Source organism: Drosophila bipectinata, chromosome 2L (genome assembly GCF_030179905.1).
Source record: "Drosophila bipectinata strain 14024-0381.07 chromosome 2L, DbipHiC1v2, whole genome shotgun sequence".
NCBI lineage: Eukaryota > Metazoa > Arthropoda > Insecta > Diptera > Drosophilidae > Drosophila > Drosophila bipectinata.
The window spans coordinates 15398015-15421328 of NC_091736.1; the positions used below are offsets into that span (position 1 = coordinate 15398015).

At 38.4% G+C, this 23314-nt stretch overlaps 3 protein-coding genes and 1 long non-coding RNA gene across 7 annotated transcripts in view; 3 read left to right on the forward strand and 1 right to left on the reverse strand.

The window, feature by feature from the left end:
* The first annotated feature begins 762 nt into the window (after positions 1 to 762).
* On the forward strand, positions 763 to 6039 carry LOC138925825 (uncharacterized). 2 transcript variants are annotated; one of them, XR_011442056.1, is made up of 3 exons: positions 772 to 1032; positions 4359 to 4493; positions 4581 to 6039. It is a non-coding gene; the product is annotated as an uncharacterized lncRNA (long non-coding RNA). The 2 variants fall into 2 exon arrangements; XR_011442055.1 differs by lacking the exons at positions 4359 to 4493; positions 4581 to 6039 and adding an exon at positions 2668 to 2807 and having other exon boundaries at positions 763 to 1032.
* A 1749-nt stretch (positions 6040 to 7788) lies between these two features.
* On the forward strand, positions 7789 to 8803 carry LOC108125906 (Golgi-associated plant pathogenesis-related protein 1). The gene is made up of 4 exons (XM_017242248.3): positions 7789 to 7946; positions 8134 to 8241; positions 8298 to 8524; positions 8583 to 8803. The coding sequence occupies exons 1-4, from the start codon at positions 7932 to 7934 to the stop codon at positions 8671 to 8673; spliced, it is 441 nt and encodes a 146-aa protein (XP_017097737.2). The 5' UTR covers positions 7789 to 7931; the 3' UTR covers positions 8674 to 8803.
* A 119-nt stretch (positions 8804 to 8922) lies between these two features.
* LOC108125898 (MKRN2 opposite strand protein) overlaps positions 8923 to 23314 on the reverse strand; it is a 52093-nt gene continuing 37701 nt past the window's right edge. For both annotated transcript variants that reach the window (XM_070277045.1, XM_070277046.1), the window contains 4 exons: positions 10714 to 10944; positions 10272 to 10600; positions 9714 to 9900; positions 8923 to 9488 (listed from right to left, as the gene is read on the reverse strand). In XM_070277045.1, the coding sequence (XP_070133146.1) occupies positions 9087 to 9488; positions 9714 to 9900; positions 10272 to 10582 (900 nt within the window). In that variant the 5' untranslated portion in view covers positions 10583 to 10600; positions 10714 to 10944 and the 3' untranslated portion in view covers positions 8923 to 9086. The remainder of the gene's footprint in view (positions 9489 to 9713; positions 9901 to 10271; positions 10601 to 10713; positions 10945 to 23314) is intronic.
* eys (eyes shut) overlaps positions 11737 to 23314 on the forward strand; it is a 50894-nt gene continuing 39316 nt past the window's right edge. Inside the window, exon 1 of one of the 2 annotated variants that reach the window (XM_070277042.1) lies at positions 11737 to 12018. The gene's annotated coding sequence lies outside the window, so the exon portion shown is untranslated. Of the gene's footprint in view, positions 12019 to 12038; positions 12476 to 23314 lie in introns of those variants that run through there. The other variant, XM_017242238.3, reaches the window with a different exon arrangement.

Here is a 23314-nt window from a genome sequence, read left to right on the forward strand (position 1 = left end):
AAGTTGATATACCCTTGCAGTAACTTGAAATAAGATAATATAGGATGGGATATATACTGTAAATATCGGTTATAGTTGGACAGAGGAGCTTAGTTATAAAAATGATTTCTTAAAATTCTAATTTTGAAAAAACAAGAAAGGAAAGCTAACTTCGGGCGGAGCCGAAGATTATATACCCTTGCAGCTAAAACCGGATATATATCGCAAACATCGGATATAGTTGGCCGATCCTTATGAAATTTGGTAGGATGGATCAAAATATAATCTGTACCAAGTTCCAGCTTTCTATCTTCAAAAACACAAAAGTTGGGTCGTTTCCGATCCTAATGAAATTTGGTAGGTTGGATCAACCCACCAAAAATAGAGTCTGTACTAAATTCCAGCTTTCTATCTTCAAAAACACAAAAAGTTGGGTCATTTCCGATCGTTCAGTTATATGGCAGCTATAGGATATGGTCGGTCGATCCTTATGAAATTTGGCATGTCGTATTATTTTGCCAAAAATAGCTCTCATGTCAAATTTGAACTCTCTAACTCTAAAAACACCAAAGTTATACCATTTCCGATCAATCAGTTATATGGCAGCTATAGGATATAGTCGGCCGATCCCGGCCGTTCCGACTTATATACTGCGTGCAAAGGAAAGAAGGGTGTGTGCAAAGTTTCAAGACGATAGCTTTAAAACTGAGAGACTAGTTCGCGTAGAAACAGACAGACAGACAGACGGACAGACGGACATGCTCATATCAACTCAGGAGGTGATCCTGATCAAGAATATATATACTTTATAGGGTCGGAGATGTCTCCTTCACTGCGTTGCACACTTTTGGACAAAATTATAATACCCTCTGCAAGGGTATAAAAATAAACAAGTCCAAAGTTATGGCATTTACCATTAATCACTTGTATTTATGGCAGCTAAGATATAGTCGGATATGAAAAAAATTAAAAGAAAGAAAGTTGTAACAAAACCAAATTACAACAAAAATTACAATAATACAAATTGAAACAACATATCTACAAAAACAAAATGTAAACTACAACATAAATTACAATACAACAAAATAAAAAAAAACAACAAATAAAAATTACAACAAAGATAAATTACAACAAAAAAAATTACAAAAAAAATATTACAAAAAAAAATTACAACAACAAAAATTACAACAACAACAACAAAAACTACAACAACAGCAAAAACTACAACAACAAAAATTACAACAACAAAAACTACAACAACAACAAAAACTACGACAACAACAAACATATTACAACAACAATTATATTACAACAACAATAATATTACAACAACAATAATATTACAACAACAATAATATTACAACAACAATAATATTACAACAACAAACATATTACAACAACAGGAAACCACAACAAACAAAAACATAAATAATTACAATTACAACAAAAAAAGCATAGAAGAAGACAACAAAAAAAATTAAAAAAAAAAAACTAATTTTCCGCATTTTTGGGCCTGCTTAAGTGCAACCTATGAGAATCGAGGAGGAGGGCGCTATTTTTTAATTAATTTATTTTTACATTTTTATGAAATAGTTGCCAAATTAAATTATTTTTTAAAATTAAATCATACGCAATAGAATTTTAAAATTTTATTCTTTATTGCTATTTGACTTCTAGGCGCCCTTAACAGTAGGCTATGAAAATAGGAGTGTTTACATTTTGAGATTTATAATTTATAAAAAACACATGTTTTCTTTATAAATTACACACAAATTCAGTTAATTAAGAACATTTAAAGAATCAGGAATACACTTACATACGAATATCCCAAATATAGGATATAGTTGACCAATCCTTATAGGAATATAAGTAACAGACCAATTCCATATAGTGTGAATTTCAAAAAAGATACCCGGCTTTAACCAAAATGTTAATACCCTCTGCAAGGGTATAAAAATGTAAAAAAAAACAAGAAAGGAAAGCTAACTTCGGGCGGAGCCGAAGTTTATATACCCTTGCAGTTTAAACCGGATATATATCGCAAACATCGGATATAGTTGGCCGATCCTTATGGGAATATGAATATATAATCCAATTTATTACAATACAAAATCTAAAAAAAGTCTCAAGCTTCTATCTTCAAAAATACCAAAGTTGGTATTTCTACCAAAAACCATTTCCGATCGTTCAGTTATATGGCAGCTATAAGATATAGTCAGCCGATCGTTATGAAATTTGGTAGATCGGATTAACTGACCAAAAATAGAATGTGTACCAAGTGCCAGCTTTCTATCTTCAAAAACACAAAAAGTTGGGTCATTTCCGATCGTTCAGTTATATGGCAGCTATAAGATATAGTCGGCCGATCCTTATGAAATTCGCATGTCGTAATGTTATGCCAAAAATAGCTCTCATGTCAAATTTGAACTCTCTAACTCTAAAAACACCAAAGTTATACCATTTCCGATCAATCAGTTATATGGCAGCTATAGGATATAGTCGGCCGATCCCGGCCGTTCCGACTTATATACTGCGTGCAAAGGAAAGAAGGGTGTGTGCAAAGTTTCAAGTCGATAGCTTTAAAACTGAGAGACTAGTTCGCGTAGAAACAGACAGACAGACGGACAGACGGACATGCTCATATCAACTCAGGAGGTGATCCTGATCAAGAATATATATACTTTATAGGGTCGGAGATGTCTCCTTCACTGCGTTGCACACTTTTGGACAAAATTATAATACCCTCTGCAAGGGTATAAAAAAAACACAAGAAAGGAAAGCTAACTTCGGACGGAGCCTTGCAGTTAAAACCGGATATATATCGCAAACATCGGATATAGTTGGCCGATCCTAATGAGAACATGATAATATAGCCCAATTTATTATAATAAAAAAATGTAAAACAAGTCCCAAACTTCTATCTTTAACAATACCAAAGTTGGTATTTCTACCAAAAACCATTTCCGATCGTTTAGTTATATGGCAGCTATAGGATATAGTCGGCCGATCCTTATGAAATTTGGCATGTCGTAATGACATGTTTTGCCAAAAATAGCTTGTCAAATTTGAACTCTCTAACTCTAAAAACACCAAAGTAATACCAATTCTGATCAATCAGTTATATGGCAGCTATAGGATATAGTCGGCCGATCCCGGCCGTTCCGACTTATATACTGCGTGCAAAGGAAAGAAGGGTGTGTGCAAAGTTTCAAGACGATAGCTTTAAAACTGAGAGACTAGTTCGCGTAGAAACAGACAGACAGACGGACAGACAGACGGACAGACAGACGGACAGACGGACATGCTCATATCAACTCAGGAGGTGATCCTGATCAAGAATATATATACTTTATAAGGTCGGAGATGTCTCCTTCACTGCCTTGCACACTTTTGACCAAAACTAAAATACCGTCTGCAAGGGTATAAAAAATATAAATTAACACAAAAATTTGAATACTACAAGTATATTTGAGAATTTTCAACACGATTAATATCAATAAATCTTTCAAAATAACATCGGAAAATGCCAACGGCTGTCAGTGCCAGAATTCAGTGACAATTAAATGACATCATTTATCGTTATGTGTTTTTATAAATTTCCCACTTAATATGCATGGCATTTCAACAGATTTTCACACAACCGACAAATGAAGACAGATGAGTTGACAATTAATACTGAAGCTGAGCTTGAACTATATTGTCTTATAGTTTAAGTCTTATAGAACTTATCAGTTAAAAGCAGAGCCAGCTATGTATATCCGCTTAAACTTCACTTTTTATTTGCACTTCCATTAAGTCAACACACAGCCAGGCCCTTCGGCCGAAAGAGAGATGGCCAAAAAGAAAGTTAAAAACGAAAAAAAAAGAAAAAGACAAGCGAAAAAAACGAGGTGGAAAATTTACTGAAACAAAGTCAACACGAATTTGCAATTTGGTATAAAATTTCCACTGTGACCACTGCACAAATTGCTAATTCGCTAAAAACTTCAAGTTGACACAAGAAATTTGTGTGAATACATTTTTTATGCGCCTCCTCTGGTCGCCGTGTTGAGAGTTAAGTGTGCAAAGGAAGAAAGAGATGGATGAGTGTAGATAAAAAGAGAGGGCAGATGAAAAATAAACGTTACAGGTTTCCTTTCCTCAAACGTTTTGGAATAGATCAGGAATCTTGATGAAAGATATATTCGTTTTAAAAACAGTTTCTTGGTTTCTTTATATAAATTTTATATTATAAAAGATGGTGTTTGTAAGCCAATATCAACATTATATATTCTTTAGATATAGATTATTGAATCTTATAGAACTTATCAGTTCTATGCCTATTGAAGCAACATAATGTTTAATTACAATAAAACACTTAATTCCATTACACCTTGTAGGTCCTGTAGGACTCCTGTAGGACTAATGCAGCTGCTGCATCTCCTTGGTGTCTAAGATGTCACGACGATGAAGTACCAGGATTCTGGTACTTCGAGGAAATTCTTGGAGGAAATTAAATCCCTGATTTAAAAATGGTACATATGATCGAATACTAATTGCTTAGAATATCGACTAAAAAGTGAGCATAAAATTTTCATTTTTTCAACATTTTATCAAAATAGTATTACCGTGAAAACAAAAAAAAATAACTTTGCATACAAAAAAAAAAATGTGTCTAAAAAAGCCCCACGCCTTGCCCTTGACTGATATGTTTTTGACAGACCGATAACGAGGATTTAACTATAAATAAACATTTGTTTAAGCGATAACAAATCTAACAAAATAAACTTGAACTTTCCTAGATAAGTGGTCATTGTCATTAAACTGAAATTTCACTTTATAAGTGCCTTACTTAATTTTCTTTTTAAAAAAAACTTGTTCAACTAATTAGGTCTTTATAAAATCAAAGTTTAGTCACGTGCAATAAAATATAGCGATAAGTGTGAGTAATGTTAATAGTAAATAAGCTGAGTTCGTTGTATGAATGAATTCAGGTGCTATCAGTTCGTATTGTTCATAACAAATCAAATTAAATCGTCAATGGCTTGTTAATATTTGCTTTTCACCCGATAACGATGGGGGACTCAAATAAACCTTATCTTTTGAAAATTTCTAAGCAGAGTGTTTGCTTGTCAAGGGATTACTCGAAAGCTGCAATGGGAATCCCTTAGAAAACAAAATCGATTGCAACATGAATAACAAAGGAAATGCACTTCTTGTTATTAATACATCCGTTTGATAAATGTTCAACTACTAACTTAAGTGGGTCCAACGTTATCCCCATTCTTCCCGACAACAAAGCGTTTGACATTAGTTGAGATTTTCAATGCTGGAAACGTGTCAAATGGAGCTAGGGTTTCGGGTTAGAAAGAGACTGGGTAGGGCGAGGAAAATAAAAAGTAGATTGGTTTGGTGGTGCAGCCATAGAAAGGCATCCACATCATTACCATGACGCCGGCTCTAAACTGTTCGCCAACTTGGTCAAATCTCGGGCGCCACTCGGGTACAAAGTTCGCCAAATTGCAAAATGCCAAGCCAAATACAAAAGGAATGCAGAAAATGCAAAAAGTGCTGAGCGAGCGAGGGGTTGAAACGAAATGGAATTTCGCTTTTAAATGCCCCTCAAGGTCCCTTCTAGTTGGGCTTTCAATTTGATTTTTCAACAGCCCCCAGCACCAGGCTGTTTTGACACGTTTTTCTTTCTCTTACGAATTTATGTTGAATGTCTATTTATAAATTTTAATTAGATAACAAGCATAACCCAGACAAACTAAGCTGCTAAATGGCGCCAGTCTTTTCAATCAATCGATTCTACAGGGGGCCTGACTCATGTAGAAATTTTGCTACCACATTAGACACACCCACCCACTTACTAATTTCAAGGTGTTTTCGATAAATTTTCGTACTTCCGTTCAAAAATCAAAAATCAGTTTATCGGGGTCTTGACTAATGGGAAAAATACCAAACAATAAAGTACATGCTGACAAATCAAAGTCGAAATTATAATACCTCGCAAGACAGTACGTCAGGAAAAAAATCAAACATATTATCAGCAAAAGTACACTCAGGGAAAAATTAAGAATTTCGTACTTAAACAAAGATTTATAAAAAATATAGTTTTTTTTTGCAAACCCAAAATCATTTGGTGGCCTACATTTTTCTTGTTGTCATACGTTGTATATACATAAGCAAACTTCTTTCATTTTCTTTTTCTCTGGCAGACCCAAGCCTATAGGCGGACTCGTTCAAGGGATGGTCATAACATCCGTACAAGATAGGATCAAAAAATTACTGCCGAATTTTTAGCTAAATAGCACCCAAAGTCAAAGAGACTTTTGACTTTGGGATAAGTATACATATGTACCTATTGTCATTAGACCTTGAGATCAAGGCAGTAAGTGCTCTACTTTAAAATCCAAAAATGAGTCAATGCGTTGTAGATGGAACGGCGACTGTTTTTCAATTGTAAGTATTATACATATTTGCTTATGTGAACGTGATGGAATTTCAGTATACAATTGCTTCACAAATTATTTGAATAGGCATATTATTATGGATACAAATTTTAACAGTCTTGCCAAAAAGAGTCGATGATAATGAAAGGCTGCAACAAAAAGTGAAAATAAAATGGTAACCCATACAAAGTTTTATATTATTTTTTCTGATTAATTACATCTTAAATAACTCTCGATTTTGTTGACTGCACAAATTGAAAAGTTTCAGCCCGGCTATTATCATTTTGAGCTGTTGACTTAATGATTGCAGTCGCCCCCGGAACCGCCTCAACTGTTGAATTCAATAACGATACCTGATCCAGTTCCCCGGTGACTAAACAACAACATGATTAGGAAGTGGATGGTGTAATGGGTGCGTGTGGGTGGTGGTGGTGCTGAACAAAACTTTGGCCCTAAGACGGGGCAAAACTTATTTGCTTCGAAATTACGTGTCGCCAAAGTTGGCCGAGACCAAGGTGACATTATACAATTTATATGCACGTATTGCGCTCTATCCAAGATGAAATGTCGAGGCTGCCAGCCGACTGCTGCTTACCGCCTGTCGCCTGCCGCCTTCTCATCAACTTCATCAACGAGAATGTAATTACATTTTCCCGATTCATGACAGTTTTGCATAACCAAGAGCCCCCCATCCATTTTATCCTTACACCAGTGCCCGTGTCCCCGTTTCCTGTCACTTCCCCGGATCGCCTCCTTTCCTCCTGTCTGGGATATTGCGTTCATTAATGAGGCAGGCGCGAGTGGCAGCCACAAAAGCCGAGGACGCAAGGAATCTGGGATCTGGACGAGGCAGTTGAGGCAGCTGAATCGCGAATAAACCTTCAAGGAAACTCCATTTAAAATCTATTAAAAAGAATCGAACTCCTTTTGTTTCCATTTTGCATTTAAATGCATAATGGCTTCTTTAAAAGTTAAGCTTTTGGTTTTAAAGGATTAACTAAATATTTATTTGTATATGATTACTAATAATTAAAATGAATAAATATAGTTAGGGCTTTTTCAGTGAATCATGGGAAAGAACATTGAGCATTGAGCCACGACACAAAATCTCCTGTCCCTATATTAATGATACACTATTTACATAGCCAAGTAATCTTTGCAATAATATTTACCACTTTTATAGATCTTACAATGATTCCCTTTCCATTAAGTCTCTTTTTAAATTGTTCCACAATTGTCGGCTTGTCAACCGAGACGATTAGTCAGCCTTTGTCGGAAGTCCAGAATTGCGACAGTTTTGAAAAGTAAAGTCATTTCAACTGATAAGCAATAGGGGCTGGTCTCATAAAAGCCCAGGCTGTGGCCTCAGAAGCACTCAGTTCTTACTGGCAGCTGCTGCGGAAAGTGTTTAAAAAAATTATAACTAAAATAAGCTAAAACTTAAACGAGTTATAGCTAAAAATCATTAAAAATTTTCAATCAAGCGTAAGAGAGAAAATAAAAAAGGAAAATCCCAGAATGAGTGTTCAAAAAGTAAGAAAATTGTACAATATATTTAAAACTCTAATCTTTGACTAAAATGTTGTGGATATTCACATTTCTATTTAAAGTGCCATATTAATGGTTATCTTGAAGTTCTATTGCTACGTCATTTGTTTTGTTGGATATTAGTTTTAAATATTTACACAAATTAAGCAAATATTCCCTTTTTAAATTTCAGTTTGAAAAAGAAGTGCTTGATGCTCACAATAAATATCGTGCCATGCACGGTGCCCAGCCTTTAAGACTGAGCCCCAAACTAAATCAATTGGCCACCGAATGGGCTAACGTAAGAAACATAATAAAATTATACTATTCCTCATATTAAAATTTATTTCTTTGAAGTATCTATTGGCAAGAAATTGCATGCAACATCGACCGAATAGTGGCTATGGCGAAAATATCTACATGGCCTCTGGTGGAAATCTGGAGGGGAGTGATGCTGTTAGATCCTGGTACGAGGAAATCCAACAATACAACTGGAACTATCCTTCATTCCAGATGAACACTGGACACTTTACCCAGGTGGTGTGGAAGGATTCCACTGAACTGGGAGTTGGGTTTGCCAGAAGGTAATGAATGCAATTCTCATCTTGACCAAAGTAAAAACTAACTCTGACATTTCTTTAGAGGAAATACCATATTTGTGGTCTGCAACTATAATCCTCCTGGAAACTATAACAATATGTTCCAACAGAATGTTTCCCCTCGAAGTCGTTAAGCTGCTGCATGATAATAACATTCCAAAGAATAACAGAAATTCGAAACCTAAGAACAAAACCAAACATTCCCATTAAAAATAACATTTTATTAATATCTATATAACCATCCACAATATGCATAATAAAATTGTGATAAATATTTTATTTAAATAATTTAAAATATCAAACAAACCTGTTTTAAAAGTCCTCGATTACCTTTTCTTCTTCCAAAGAACTAAAACCATATTTTATATGTATTTATGTAATATTTTATATATTTGAGCTAACATCACGTACTTTAAATTTAAGATCATATGGAGCTTGATGCTTTAGGAAAATAATTCAAGCCAAAGTTGCATGAATACCCTTTCATACAATGGCAATATGCACATAATACCATGAATCCTGCTGGTGCACAGGACCTTTGCATTAATTACTCCTCGATGGTGCAGAGGGTGGGCCGTGTCCGAACACCGAGGCCTGCCACACCGCCGCCAGAGTAACCCTTGGATGCAACATCCGAGGAATAGGAATTTGTCGAGCCCAAGGATCCAGAGGAGGATGTGGGCCTTCGGTTCGGCTTTGTCCGGCTCTTGGGATGCTGGCGATGGACGTAGACCCCGGATCGACGGAGTTTGCGGTACAGCGAAATGTACTTGCCGGCCGTTGTTGTTCTTGGAACGATGCACTGTTCACAGAAGGCGGTCTTGCTGCGGGCCGCCTCGCTTAAGGGGGCGTGCCCGAGGGCCTGCAGGAAGGCCAGGACAAAGGCGTAGCAGTTGTGGGTCTCCTCCTCGTAGCTGGCGATGGACCATCTCACCGATTGGGCGCAAATCTATTAATGCAAATGGGGAGGTTTGGGAAATGGCTTAGGGCTTAGGGATTTCGATGAAACGCAAATTTTCAAAAGGGTGACTCACTCCAAAAAAAATGTACAATCACTTTAAAATAAATTCTATCAAAATATAACCTTTCTGAATTTAATTATTTTAAAATTTATAAAATTTTTTAAAGTTTTATCCATATTATTTTAGAGTCTGCAATGCACCCTAACACTCACCTGCTGCAGCACCTCGTCCCAGAAGTCATGCCACGGCTCCGGCACATCCCCAACAAGCAGGGACTGCCTCCACTCCGCCGGATTATCGTCCCTCCGGTGACGGCGCAATCCAATGCGATCGAACTCCACGATGTCGCCGCCGGATGTGGTCACTGCGATATGCAAATCGGTGGCGTTGTTGTAATCGCTGCGGAAACAGAACGCATCAAAAATATATATTGCAGCCATAACACAGATACTCCTAGCAAACTAGCCATTCAAAAAAAAATATCCTGAAAAAATGTGCACAAAATTTGCGGGCTCTGTTCTGCAGAGATATGTATGTAGGTCCTGCAAATTGGAATGGGTAACAGGAGTAATCTGCTACAATGTCCTCGCTTAAAGTTTTCATTTAAGAATTGGAGAATTATTTTATAAAATAGAATCATTTTTAAAAAATCCTTAGCCACCAACGAAGGTTATAACTATACTCCAACCCCAAGTACAAAGTGGTACAGATATACTTTTATATAGCCTGGCCAAAAAATCACCCTTTTTGGCCAATTCGGCTTCACTCACTTGAGAAAATCGCCGGTGGAGGGACGCAGGACAATGGCGCACGGATGTTGGGTGGCGCGCACAAAAGGATATGGCAGGCGGAAGGGCAGGAGGCGTGGTCCGACGGCTTTGTCTAGTTCTGCATTTGGATCCGCATTCGTATTCGCATTCGCATCCGTGTCAGTATCCGCATCCGCATCCGCGTACAGTGGCGCAGTGCAATGGGGACAAGTGTGCGGCAAAGTGAAGCAGAAAACTTTCACGTTGCAGTGATGAAAACAGAGAATGCCCGGATCTGAGGTAATTGTGGTTGTACTTGTCGTTGGCAACATGATTCTATATGTGGATGTCTACAGAGAGGGAAAATAAGAGAATACTTAATACTTTTTCAAAACACAAAACAAAAATTTTCTAAAAAAAACATTTGATTTTTATGTTTTTATGTCTTAAAAAATATTATTACCTATTCTTGCCGAGCTTTAAAGGGTATTACAGTATTTTTCGCAGTGTCCTGGCTTCTATTCCTGAATCCGGGAGCCTGGACTCTTGCTGGTGTCCCCTTTATTTTGCTCCAGGCTCTGGGTCGTTCGCCTTGTGCGCCCGTATTATAATTGATACACTTTGTCTATCGCCCTAGAGTCACTTCATCCTCGTGTGGCCCTCGTCCTTGGTGCTTGTGGTTTTCGGACCAGGCCTGAAACGAGAGGTAACGAAAAATCCGAGTAAATAAGCTGAAACCAAGTAAAAGTTGCGACCAAAGGCGGTTTGCCTACGACATTCAGGCGGTCAACAGTTTTTGTGGTCGGAAGGAGGCAAAGGACTAGCAGCTAGGACCAAGGGTGGCAGGACAAAACAGAAACTAAAAACAAAAAGTGTACAGTATTGTGCAGCATTTGTCATCATTAGTTGGGGCTCATAGTCAAAGGATATTTAAAAGGTTTCTGATGTTGGTATTTGCCAAAGAAAGTTGTAAGAAAAAGTAATAAAATAATATAGATATAGAAAGTATATATATAATATTTTTAATTTTAATAATTTTCAATTATTTTCCGACCTATTGTCATTCAATTTCCAAGCCACCTTGCATGTCAACATTTTTCTTGTCAACAAAGCTTCTAGCGTTTCAGCCAATATGACCAACAACCCTTCTTTAAACTGCCCTCAGAAAAAAAAAATCTTAACACGAAACCCTAATTGCCGCACCCTCTAACCGTAATATTCCACCTCAATCAATTAAAGCCGTTTTCATAGAAAGCCAGTCAACCCCCGAAAAAAATTCCCAGTCATATGTTGGCCAGCTAAGAAAAGCCGGCTGCAAAGACAGAAAGCGGGCCAACACACAAAAACGTAAACAAACCGGCAAAATGTAAAGCCACCACCGGACCAAAAAAAAAAGGCCAATAAGGAAAAACTGAAAAGTAAGAAACGGAAAACTCACCATAACGCGATATAAAGAGAGTTTTGAAAAGAGCGCACGAGAGCCAGGGAAATTCTGGGACCCGAGGTGGAAAATGCATAATTCACGAGACGAGAATTTCCCGGCTCGGGTTGTTGGGGAAACGACTCGGTTGGCATTTAAGCCAGAACACCGATGGCTCAAAGGAAGCTCCAGGCGAACCAGTTGACGGCGAGCCGTGCGAGCAGACGGTCGTGTTTTAGTCGCAGTCTCCCCTCAATAATAAAATATTAAATCATAAATCAAAAAGGAAATCGAACCCCAAAACATCCCAACAGCACAAGTTCTTAAGTGTCGAGTGCTTAAAAAAAAGTAATATATAAAAATTAAATGTAAAAACTGTGCAAGTGCAAAGAAAAAAATATAAAATAAAGGATACAATAACGCGTTATCCTGACAAACACATAACGAACGGTTGTCTTGTTTACAAGTTGCGGTCAGGACTTTTTGTCGGATTTTCCAACAGGGGGTCCTTGCCTGCCTTAGTGTTAGTTAGTTTCTGTGGTTTCCCCCCACCTCCCCTGTGTGTTTGTTTGTGTTGTGCTGCTGCAAAGTGGAAGACGCCATGGCAACACATTGCTAATCGATGACGTGACCAAAAAAAAATACAAACCAACAATAAAAACCCCCCACAAACAAGCCAGCAAACAAAAAAGGAGACTAAACCGAACCAAAACACAAAAAACAAAAAAAAAAAAAAACAAAGAAAAAGGAGCAAACACCCTTTACACTCGGGATAACACAAGGATAATGACCATAAACTGATTTGGTATGTGGCAATCAACATTTTGACAGCCGAGTCCGAGAACCCCAAAATGGAAAAAATGTTCCGAACATTTTTGGCTAACTGATAAGTTAGGCCAACAGCTAACGAAATTCATTTTTGATAGCCTTCCCCTCCGCTCATTTAAGCTTCTTAACTGTTTTTGGCACAAACTCTTGCTTTTGCGGTTGAATGCCACATTTCAAGATCGGCAAAGATATCCCCAAGTTGGCCCGTAAGTTGACATTCCACAAACAAGCCCGAGAGCAACTTTGGCTGGCTGGAGTGGAGTGTTGCCAGAGACTTGCCAAAAGGATAAAATTTATTTAAGCCCTCCTCTATGGCTCTTAACCCAATTAGTGGTCCTTACATTAAAATGTTTACTTCAAAAACTAGTGTAACTTTCTGCGGCAAGTCAACAAATATTTGGCATTCAACTTCATTTTAAGAATGCCAACAAAAAAACATATTTTTGTTGAATAAAATTAATTAAATAATAAAAAAGAAAGTTTTATTTATTTGTCAAGTTTTTATGGCTTTAAAGTTATTTGATTTCTGTATCTGTCGAGACAGTGTTGGCTATAATAATTAGCTCAAAAAGCTTGCCAAAGGATATCTCTAATGCCTCCATAAATAAATATTTATTCAAGACTAGAAATATCAAATCAATTTAATTTTATTTTTGGCCAAGCAAAGTGGTTTAATTGATTTGAACCAAGGCCATTTATTAAAAAAAATAATAATCCTTTCAGTAATACGATTTAAAAAAGAATCACAACAAACATACTTTAGAGAAACTGCCGAAAACCTATCAGTACAAGCAATCAAATAAAAAATGTTATATAAAGGGAAAGCCATCCAGAATTTCTGTAGTACTCTGGACAAATGCAAACAAACTTTATCTCTATTTTGTTTGCCAACTTGAATTAAACACGCCTCCGACACACACGACAAAAGAGAAAGCCGGGCAAATTCGCAAAGAGTTGAGAGAAATGAAATTACAACTTGCATCCTTTTTCTGATTTCGTTCTTTTTACTTTTACGTACTCTTTTTTCGACAAGGAACTTGGCCAGGACCTTCAAAAGGAATTGTTTGGCCAAAGCAAACACAGAATGGGCACTGAACAAGAAGGCAAGAAAGAAATACTTGAAATCAAGTTAAGTTTACGCATTTCTAGTGCATTCAAGAAAGGATAAAAAAGGATAAGCAAATGTGCACTTTAGAAAAGAGGTGGTAGGTCCTTTTTAATTCACTTCACTGAACTAGTCTCTCAAAAATCAGTCTGCCTCAAATCTTAAGTCTCTTTTTTTATCCTTGCATTTATTTGGAAACACTCTTCCGAGAAACAAGTGAATAATTAAGAGTGAAAAGATAAAATACTGCCAGGACCTGCCAGTAAGTAAATTTAATGGCAACAACTGACAGTAAAAATTGCTTAAAAAAATGTAACAGCCTTCCCCTTTTTATTTCTTGGCCCTTTGCCTTCTTTTATTTATTTTTTTCTTTCCGGATTGTATTTTCCCTTTGTCTTTTTTTTTATTCTGTTTGAGCCGCAGCTGGTGACGCAGGATATAAATTACAAACGAGAACAATAAGAGCAACAACAAGTGCTCAGTGTATTAATAACAAAACGGTGACAATAAAGACAAAGTTGAAAATCCTGAAGGGCCGAGACCAAATGAAATAAGCCGGGTTGACAACTTTCAAAAGCGGCTTCGTTTGCCCCTCAAAGGACGAAACTGAAAATTTCTCTGCAATGCGTGAATTAATTCAGGAGACACGCGGCTCCTACATGCACGCGATGTGAGTTTTTGTGGCGCAAAAAAATCAGGAGCGTCCTGACAAGGGGGGTTGCTTAAATATAGTCATATTTTAATACTTAGGAGGCCAGTGAAGTTTAATAAATGAATGTATGTAGAATATATGTTTATATGTGAGTAGTTTGTTTGGAAAACTTATAAATCTTAAAGCGGTTTTTTTTTTAAATATATCAAGTGGGATTAATATAGGTTTATTAAATTAAATTACTAAAGCTGACATTGTTTATTTTTTTTAAATGGACCAAAATATCAAAAATATCTCCTTTTTTGGTTCAGCTCCTGCCTGTCCCTGGCTTTCCTGTTTGCTCCGTATGCTGTAGCAGCCTCACCTCTAGATTTTCTTCTTACATCCTGCCACCAGCCGCCCTCTGGGAGGACCTCCTCCCTGCCCCGAACAGCTTCATAAAGCCAAGTGTTTGCGCTTTGAAGTTTCCGCTTCCGCAGTGAGCAGCGATTGTTGTTGTAGCTGTTACTGCTTGTTGTATTTGTCGTTGTTGTTGCTTTTGCTGTTGCGGCACAACATAAAACATACTTATTTTGAAGTTGGTGGCACATCCGAAACACACACACACACAGAGAACACGTATACTCGCACAAGCGTATCCTGACACTCGTGGCAAAAGGATGCCAATGCAGAGCACTTGGCAAGCTTCTCAGTTTTTCTTGGTCTGCATTGTTGTTCACCTTGTGGCGCCAACGCCAACGCCAACGCCACTGCCACTGCCGTTTAAATCACACGAAAAATTTAAATTACAAATTTATTCTCCTTTTTCAACGCTTACTCCTCCTTCCTCGAGGATCTAATTAAGTTTGTGGCTTGTTTGGGGAAAGTGCTGTGTAAACATTGAGTTGACTTCCTAGGCGGAAATTCAAAGAGTTTGTTAATCATAATTTTGTAATCTTCAAAATGGATGCTTAACTCGCAGGTATTGTTCCAAAAAAAAAGTATAGCCAAAAGAAAGAGACCACTCGAGTTTACTTTAATACACTTTAAGCCTGGTTTATGGAATTTTATTACTCACATTTTATGAGGCAAATACAAATGCCAGAATGTGACAAAGTGTGTGGGTGGATCGAGTGGGAGTCAAAGGAAACTCGATATATGGAAAATAAAAATAAAAGAAAAACCAAACACTTTCACTTTGTGCCCATTTAAGGTCGTGTGTGCGGTGTACGTGCAATAAATAAGCGACTTATTTATGCCCCTCACACAGACACGGCAATAACAAAGTATTTGGGTTAGTAATGCCATTTACGAGCCAAAGGCAAAGGCAAACATAAAGCGAAAAATGCAAAAAAGCTCTGTTTACGTTTATGTTCATGCCGGTAAATCCGTCTTCAATGTAAGCTCTGCTAAATCTTGAACAAAACAAAACCAAACAAAAAAAATGAAATTTAAAAGTGAGAGAGCTGGGATAGAACCCAGGCCACAAACGAACAAGCGAACGAAGGAACGTTCGTCTATTTAACTAACTGTGCATAATTCATAATTTAATTAAGAACTCAGCGAAATGAAAAAAGTTACACGAGGGACATTGACGTGCTCTGGCCCTCTACACCCTCACCGTCCTCCCTCCTCCCTGTCTCCATTTTATCCGGATTTTCCAACCCGGATTTCCAACGCATGCATTAGTATGAGTGTGGAAGCCCTGCCGCAGCTGCTTTCAAGTGTGTGGCAGAGGCGGTGGAGGTGGGCATATGGCTGCAAATGGCGAGAGGGGCAACTGCCACCGCTAGCTACATACATGGTCCGGGCCATAAGTCAAGGAAATCTTCGCAAACGAATGACAAAGATTCGCCGTAGTTGAGGGAATCCCCGCCCATCCGGAATAACAATCCGGACAGAGGTGCGAAAAGCTGTTTGGTAAGCCCAAAGATGCATTTCATTCAATGAGTTTCCCGGTGGAAATGAGGGTCAGGGGAAATCATAGGAATTTTGGCTACTCAGCGGGGGTCCTTCAAGGATTCTACTTTAGCAGAGGTGTCAAAAAGTTCTCCAAATGTTTATAAATATTAATTAAATTCTAGAAGAATATTAAAGCTATGCTCTCACATTAAATCATCATCATAAATTTCTAGTCGTTCTATTACAAAATAAATAATAAATGGAATGCAAAAAATTTGAATTAATTACTCTTCGAAAATATAAACCATATTAAACAAACAAATCTATTCAGCTATAAAGAACTATAAGTATATTTAGCCCAAAGCCTATTACCATTTTTTATGGAAAACCTCGTTTAATTATTTATTATAGCATACTTTTTAGGATATATTGCATTTTGTGGAATTTTCGCAAAAATGATGGCTTTGCATTTTTAATATCAATTTTGTTTAACCAAATAAATCACCGCACACTTCCGCCGCAAAGTTGTCCATTTGATTAATATGCCTTTTACATACGAAATCAAAGCAAATCGCAATTTCACAGAAGAATTGCCAGCATATTCGAGTGACATTCCGCGGCAACCGCAAAGGGTTGTCCAGGACATTGTTCGATTGTTCTGGCGACAGAAAGGGGGGACCCCCAACCCATTCGCCGCCCATCTTGTAACGACATTCCCCTAGCAAGCCGCACAAAAGACGTCCCTGTGACTTTGTCAGCTCTTCATTTGGTCAACTGCTGACAACGGCACCACAGCCACCATTTAAACCACCACTGGCACTCCCACCATCCGCAGCATCATCAACATGAACGTGAATGCCACCCACTTGTCACTAGGACGCCTCCCGTCCACCCCCTTCTGCGAGCCGTCCATGGTTAATTAACTTGCCTCGCATCGGGCCCGGACGCTGGAACGCCGGAGTCCGGAGTTCGCCTGAAAAATTCCTTTGAGCGGGTTTCCATTTTATGCTCCCCTCGCTGCAACAAAGTTAAACGCTTTGACTTTCCTTTGGCGAAAGAAAAGGGTTTTCCGTCCAACTAATTTAATTGCTGCGACGTGATATAGACGCTTAATCAGCATCACAGGACGACAAAAAAAAAATTAATTGTGGACTCATTGTGAGACGTTATTGATTGAACGTCAAAGGAAACTTTCAAGTAGCCAATAATTACTTTTCTGAACAGAAGGGAATAGAAGGTAGTTGAGGTTTTCTCGCAGGAGATGTCTTTGACTTTCCTTAATATATTGATATTTTCCTTGGAAGCCCAACAGTAAACTTAATATTTTCGTTAAAATCAACAAATTTTCAACTACCACAAGAATCTTAAGCCGTCTGCATTAAAATTAACTTAATTTTCTGCTCATTTAGAAATGCAAACATTCTACATGTATATCTCGCCATGCAATTACAGTCGCCCACATAAATATAAGGCCCAGACATTTACTTAAGTTGCACAATTTTAATTACAATTGTAGCACAGATAAAACAAGCAACAAAATGCACTGCCACGCCTACTAAAAAGATGGGAGTGTTACGAAACAACAACACAGAGAGAAACACACCAAAAAAAAACAAGAAGAAAGTGCAATAATAAACACAGCGACAATATGGTGGTACGGAGGGGGAGCTGGAAAATTCGGGAAAGCCTGAAGGTAGAGGAGCCAGGGGGCTGGAGTGAGAATAAGAAAAAGGGAAAATTCACATTGCGGAAGCGAAAAATTTTCATTTAAAGCGATAAAAACTTTTATTGCCACTACGAAAAATGTGGAAAATGTTTCTGGCCGCCTGGCAGTATGCAACATTTTTACATAGTCGACTCCTGCAGCTCACTTACACACACATACACCCACACATATACATAAGAAGGAAGAGGAGCAGAGCAGAGGAGCTATCCGAGTTATCTCCGCCCACAATTTGGCTTGGTTTCCAGCCACTTGTATAATCGATGTATCCATGCCGATGCCTTTCTGCCTATCCCAACTGAAACGCCTCCAAGGCATGCCCCTGACTTTTACACAGAGAGTAAAGTATGGGAAATATATTAATATTTTAAGGAGGTTTCTAAATTGTGAAATATTTATTATTAAAAATCTCAATTTTTATATGAATTTTTATATCAGTATATGAAGTAGTTCCCCCAACCTCTACTCATTTTATAAACCATTTTAATGCCTTTGCCGAATTTTCTCTCTGTGTAATATTCTCGTAAAACACCAAGCTCCCACTCCTTTTATCGCCCCCGCTTCTTTAACACCCGAGTGCCCTGCTTCTTTGTGTTGTTTATGTTACATTTGTGTGTTGCCTGCTTTTATTGCATTTGCGGCGTGATTTTCTGTTGCGGTAGAACAGGCGAAAATGCGAGTGGGTGGTAGAGTAAGCCAAGAAAACTAAGGGGAAGGGACGTAAAGGAGTTCTCCTCAAAGTAGACCACTTTATGTTCCCAGCTCCTGGGCCCCGAAGAGCAAACGAATGTACCTACCATAGTGCTGAGGATTAGAAAGCTAGAAAGGCTAGAAAGCACACATTTTAGGCTTATGAGCATATTTCATGCTCATATTGATTTTTGATACCAAAAGGCCAAAAGGAAAAGCCAAACACGAAGCACGAAATATGAAAATGAAAATGAGAATGGATAAAATAAATCAGAGAAATCGTGCAATTCTCAGGGGAAAGTTGAACTTCCTTTAAGATACTTTCATCTAAACATTAAAGCTTGTAGTGTTAGAGAGATGCTCTGACTAAAGTTTCCAATTAATTAAATTAATTATTAGTTCCATTGAATATTAATTCAGTTTACAATTACTTACCACCTTGTTGTGGTAGTCTTCGACCCAAATCAACCACTTCATTTCACTTCGCAAACACTCTGATTGGCTAATTAATTGGTCAAACCCAGAACTAAGCGCTCCGAGGACAATTAAACCAATCAAAACAACCACAGGATCCAGGTAGATAAATGTATCAATAATCAATTCACATTCGAAATGCGTTTATTGAATCAGTGGCTATGTTTTTCTGTAGAAAAAATAACTACATTTCCCCTGCAGTGCAATACGATCCATATAGGTTGCAAGACAAATACGTTTAAATAAATCCACTGGCAGCACAGATTGCTTTAATAAATATTTTTCGGGTCGGTGGAGGTGGAAGTGTATGTGGAGTTTCCTCCGAGACCGGACCGACACGAAAATGTGTTTACACAGACCGAAGGCAAACAACACACAAAAAAAGGATGCCCGGGGAAAATCAACGACAATTTTCGAAACATTTTTAAAACACATTTAGAAAACAAAACAGCAAAAAAAGGGGAAAAACTATCAAGGCGAATGGCAGCCAAACAATGTTAATGTCGAAAAGCAAGAGCTAGGTCAGCACAAGAAGCTGGAGCGGAAAAAAAATCTCACAGAGGCAGAAGGAAAAGCGGCAAAGTCATGGAAAATGTGAGCACGGGGCGTATGCGCAATCTTCTTGTATTGCCTTCTTTTTTGCTCCTTTATAGAAAAAAAAGTATGCATGTAAGTGAGTATGCGTATATGTGTATATATGTGTGTGTGTGAGTATAAAGCGCGTGCTGACACTTAATCTTCCAGCTGACGCAGATGCAGCCCAGGATATGGCAGTCATATATCTAGCCGGCTTTGAACTTTCTAGGCAACGGATGTCGCATGTTATGGAGGATAACACGGTTCTCAAGATGGCAAAAAGAAACGGGCAAAGACAGTAGGTTAGAGGGAAAAGAGGGACAGAATACTGTGCCATGTCAAAGCCCCATGCACTAGGCAGGATATTTTCCCTTCTAGGACAATGGAAGTGCATGAAGAATGAATGAATTCAATTGTTAGTATTCCTTAGCATTTGAAATTTATAGAATGAAGATGATATGGTATTTTCTATAATCAGAGACTCGGCAAAGGTGTTTATTGATTAATTTATATGTTCATTTCATTATTGAAATAGCTTTTATCCCTTAACTGGGCCAACACTGCGTATGAGTTATGAAAATCATTTCGTACATCATCAGCAGCAACTGTGACCGGGACTGGGACTGGGACTGGGACTGGAACTGTGTAATGCTCACGTATACTTCAAAGTCAGAAATTGATTCAAGTCAATTAATTATAACGTCCCATAAAAACAACAATAACACAAACAATTCGGCAAGCTGGCCACGCCCACTTGGCCATTCCGACAAAAAGCATTCCGTTAGTCTTGGCCATTTTCGCCCTTTCTTGTAGAAGTAGCACGACTCATGCCACCCACTATAGGTCATCACGTTTTTGCACAGAGAAAGATAGTAAAATGAACCTTAAAATTAATTATTTTATTATCTATATTAATTAGGATTAAAATAAATTAGTTTAATTAGATGGGATACCTTCAAATTATAAAAGAAAGTCTTTTTTAAATGGTTTAAAAATGTAAACCCAATATCTTTTAGCCAAAAGCCAAAGCCAAAAAGCGCAAAATATTATCTCTGAATTATACAAATAATTTTGATTATATCATAAAATATCCCCTATTTCTCTCTGTGTAGCAACATCAGTTGTCCAGCTGGGTTTTTGGGACAGGGGTGCTTTAGGTGGTCTAGGGTTTGCAAAAGGCCATGTAATCGTATTAAGCAAACGGAACTGGTAGAGCACGTGTTTGTCGTAAAGGGAGAGGGCTGTAGGGGTTACAGGGGGGCCTGATTGGTAGCAGGGGGGCGGGGGAGGGTGCAGTGAGGCGGGTACTTAAAGGTAATTGTATTTGTGCACTGCAAATATGGCGTGTTTTATTAACACGGCGGAGAGAAGCGGAGAGCGAGAGTGGAATGTGTTTGCTCATATGTCCTGTCAAAGACAAGTTAATTATTTTAACATGTGTGCGTATGCGACTCTCGGCTCATATTGTTGTGTTTATTTTTGGCCATCGATTTTCACACGCTCTTACAGCCGACACACACACATACACCCACGAATTAACAAAGGAAAATTTGAATACATAAGATCCTGGCTCAATGGCTCGGCATATTCCACGCCTTATTATAAGCTCTCCACTCTGTGTCCTTCCCGCTTAAAACAATGCTCGTCTGCAGGGTGCCGAGTGCTGAGTTTTTCCAAATATTTGCACAATATTTGTCAGAATTAATTAACAATATGAGTGAAGGCATCAGTAGCAGGGGGCAGCAGCCAGGACGAAGGAGGCAGGAGTCGGAGAATGTTGTCTCAGCATATTTCAACTTGTTTACTTGAAAGTGCTTTGCATAATTTTTCAGACTAACAGACCGAAAAAAATGTGCAAAATTTAATTAAATTTATGCAAGCATATTTCTGTGGATTTTCAACAAAACAAATAAACTATGCTATTAGAATATTACAGTAACCTATTTCGTGATTAAATACCTAGAATTTTAATTGAGAAAAGTTCTCAGAGGAAAGCCCTTTCGATTTTAGTTATGTAATTTACACTGCGATCCATCACTCGCTCACCATTTCGTCATTTATCTTCCCAAAGTTTGAGGCTCTTTGGCTCATCATCTAGGGCTAACAAGGTAGCCGAAAACCTGGTCATAATTACCCCACCAGATTACACATTGCCTAACAAGGCCCATTCATTAATGTCATCAAATTCTTGAAGGACAGGCAACAACGTCCTCCCATTCGACTCCACAAATCTGCAACATTATGTCAACACACACAAACACAAACAGAGTTAGCAAATGGCTCACGTTAATGGGAAAATCCCAGGACTCTGCCAGGACATACCCCCTGGATTTACCAACAAAGTTGCAGTTGCTGCAAAGGCCATAAAAAGCAGCAGTAGGAGCAACACCAACAGCAACAATAAAACTGAAACATCTAGGCTGAAGCTGGAATCCGAGATGGGTTTCAGGTTGGGTTCTCCTGGTAGTCCTCCAGGTGGATGCGAAATTTTCCGGAATAAAAACCGGTTCCGGTTTTTACGGCGCTGCTTGCGTTAGTTAACATTTTGGCAGCAAATTATGGTGCCAAGTGCTGCAGGTGCCAGGTACTTGATGGCATTTCCCGTTTAACAACATTTAATAGAGGCAGAACTCAGCTGGACTTTTAATAAAATCTTTAAAATAAATGCCAATAAAATCTAAATTACAGCTCTGATTTCCTGCCAATTATCACGGCTTGTTGCACTTTATAATTTTCATCTGGTTGTTGAGCAGAAAGTGTGTACATTATTATGTTCGGCATGGAATGAATGGCTTATCCTTGATGTTGAAAAAGTCACCACTCTGAAAACTGTCTCCCTGACTCTCTAGGAAACTTGAACAACTTCAGGCTTCTTCTCGGGCAATTCGAGATTGCCTCCACTCCGGGCTGCGTCGTTCCTGGCCTTGCCATTCCGCCCACTTGGCTCTCGGCCAGTTTTGAGCCATTCGTGCGCATTTCATGCTGCCTGTGTTTACAAGCTAAATTCATTTGCCGCCCCTCGTCAGCAATGTGATGATATCCATGTACCATCTCCCATCTCCCAGCCAATAGTCTCACTATTCACAGCCCACCTTCTGGTGTCCTTCCATTTCCAGAGCAGGTATTGCAGCTTTTTTTTTTGTTGTCTTCCCTCTGTTTCAACCACCTAGCCATTATTGCTGTTGTTGGCCTGGCCTCTTGACAATGCAGCCGGTGATGGGAAAATGGCAACAACGTGGGCAACAGGAGCCTCATCAACATCATCAGAATCTATTGCCTAGCGTTGACTTGACAACGAGGAGGGCACTTGAAAAAATATCTCTACTCTGAAGCACTTCAACAACACAAGTATATGCAAATTGTGAGAGTAATTCAAGGACTAATAAGCATATTTTTTGCGAGTGCATTTATGCTATTGTTCCAGTTGCCATAACGATATGTGATAGATAAGCTTATGCGAACCACTCAACGTTAATGCTGCCATCTTTCAATTTGTGCAAGGACTCTAATTTCCAGCCAAAGGGGAGCAATGGGTGGGGGACTTTATTGCATTGCCCCTCCATATACCGCAACCCCCCGCTCTCCACACGCTCTCCAAATCCCAACATTATGACTGACTGACTGACGTTGGCCATATCGTTGACTGCCATTGTTAAGGCTCAAACAATATGGCCACAAAACTCTGCTTCTGGGGCGATGATGGAGGACAGTTTCT

What these genes read in the sequence shown, in the direction of transcription:
- LOC108125906 (XM_017242248.3), top strand. An exon ending in TGGCCACCGAATGGGCTAAC is followed by an intron (nt 8,242 to 8,297) that starts GTAAGAAACATA and finishes ATTTCTTTGAAG; the next exon opens with TATCTATTGGCAAGAAATTG. An exon ending in GGAGTTGGGTTTGCCAGAAG is followed by an intron (nt 8,525 to 8,582) that starts GTAATGAATGCA and finishes ACATTTCTTTAG; the next exon opens with AGGAAATACCATATTTGTGG.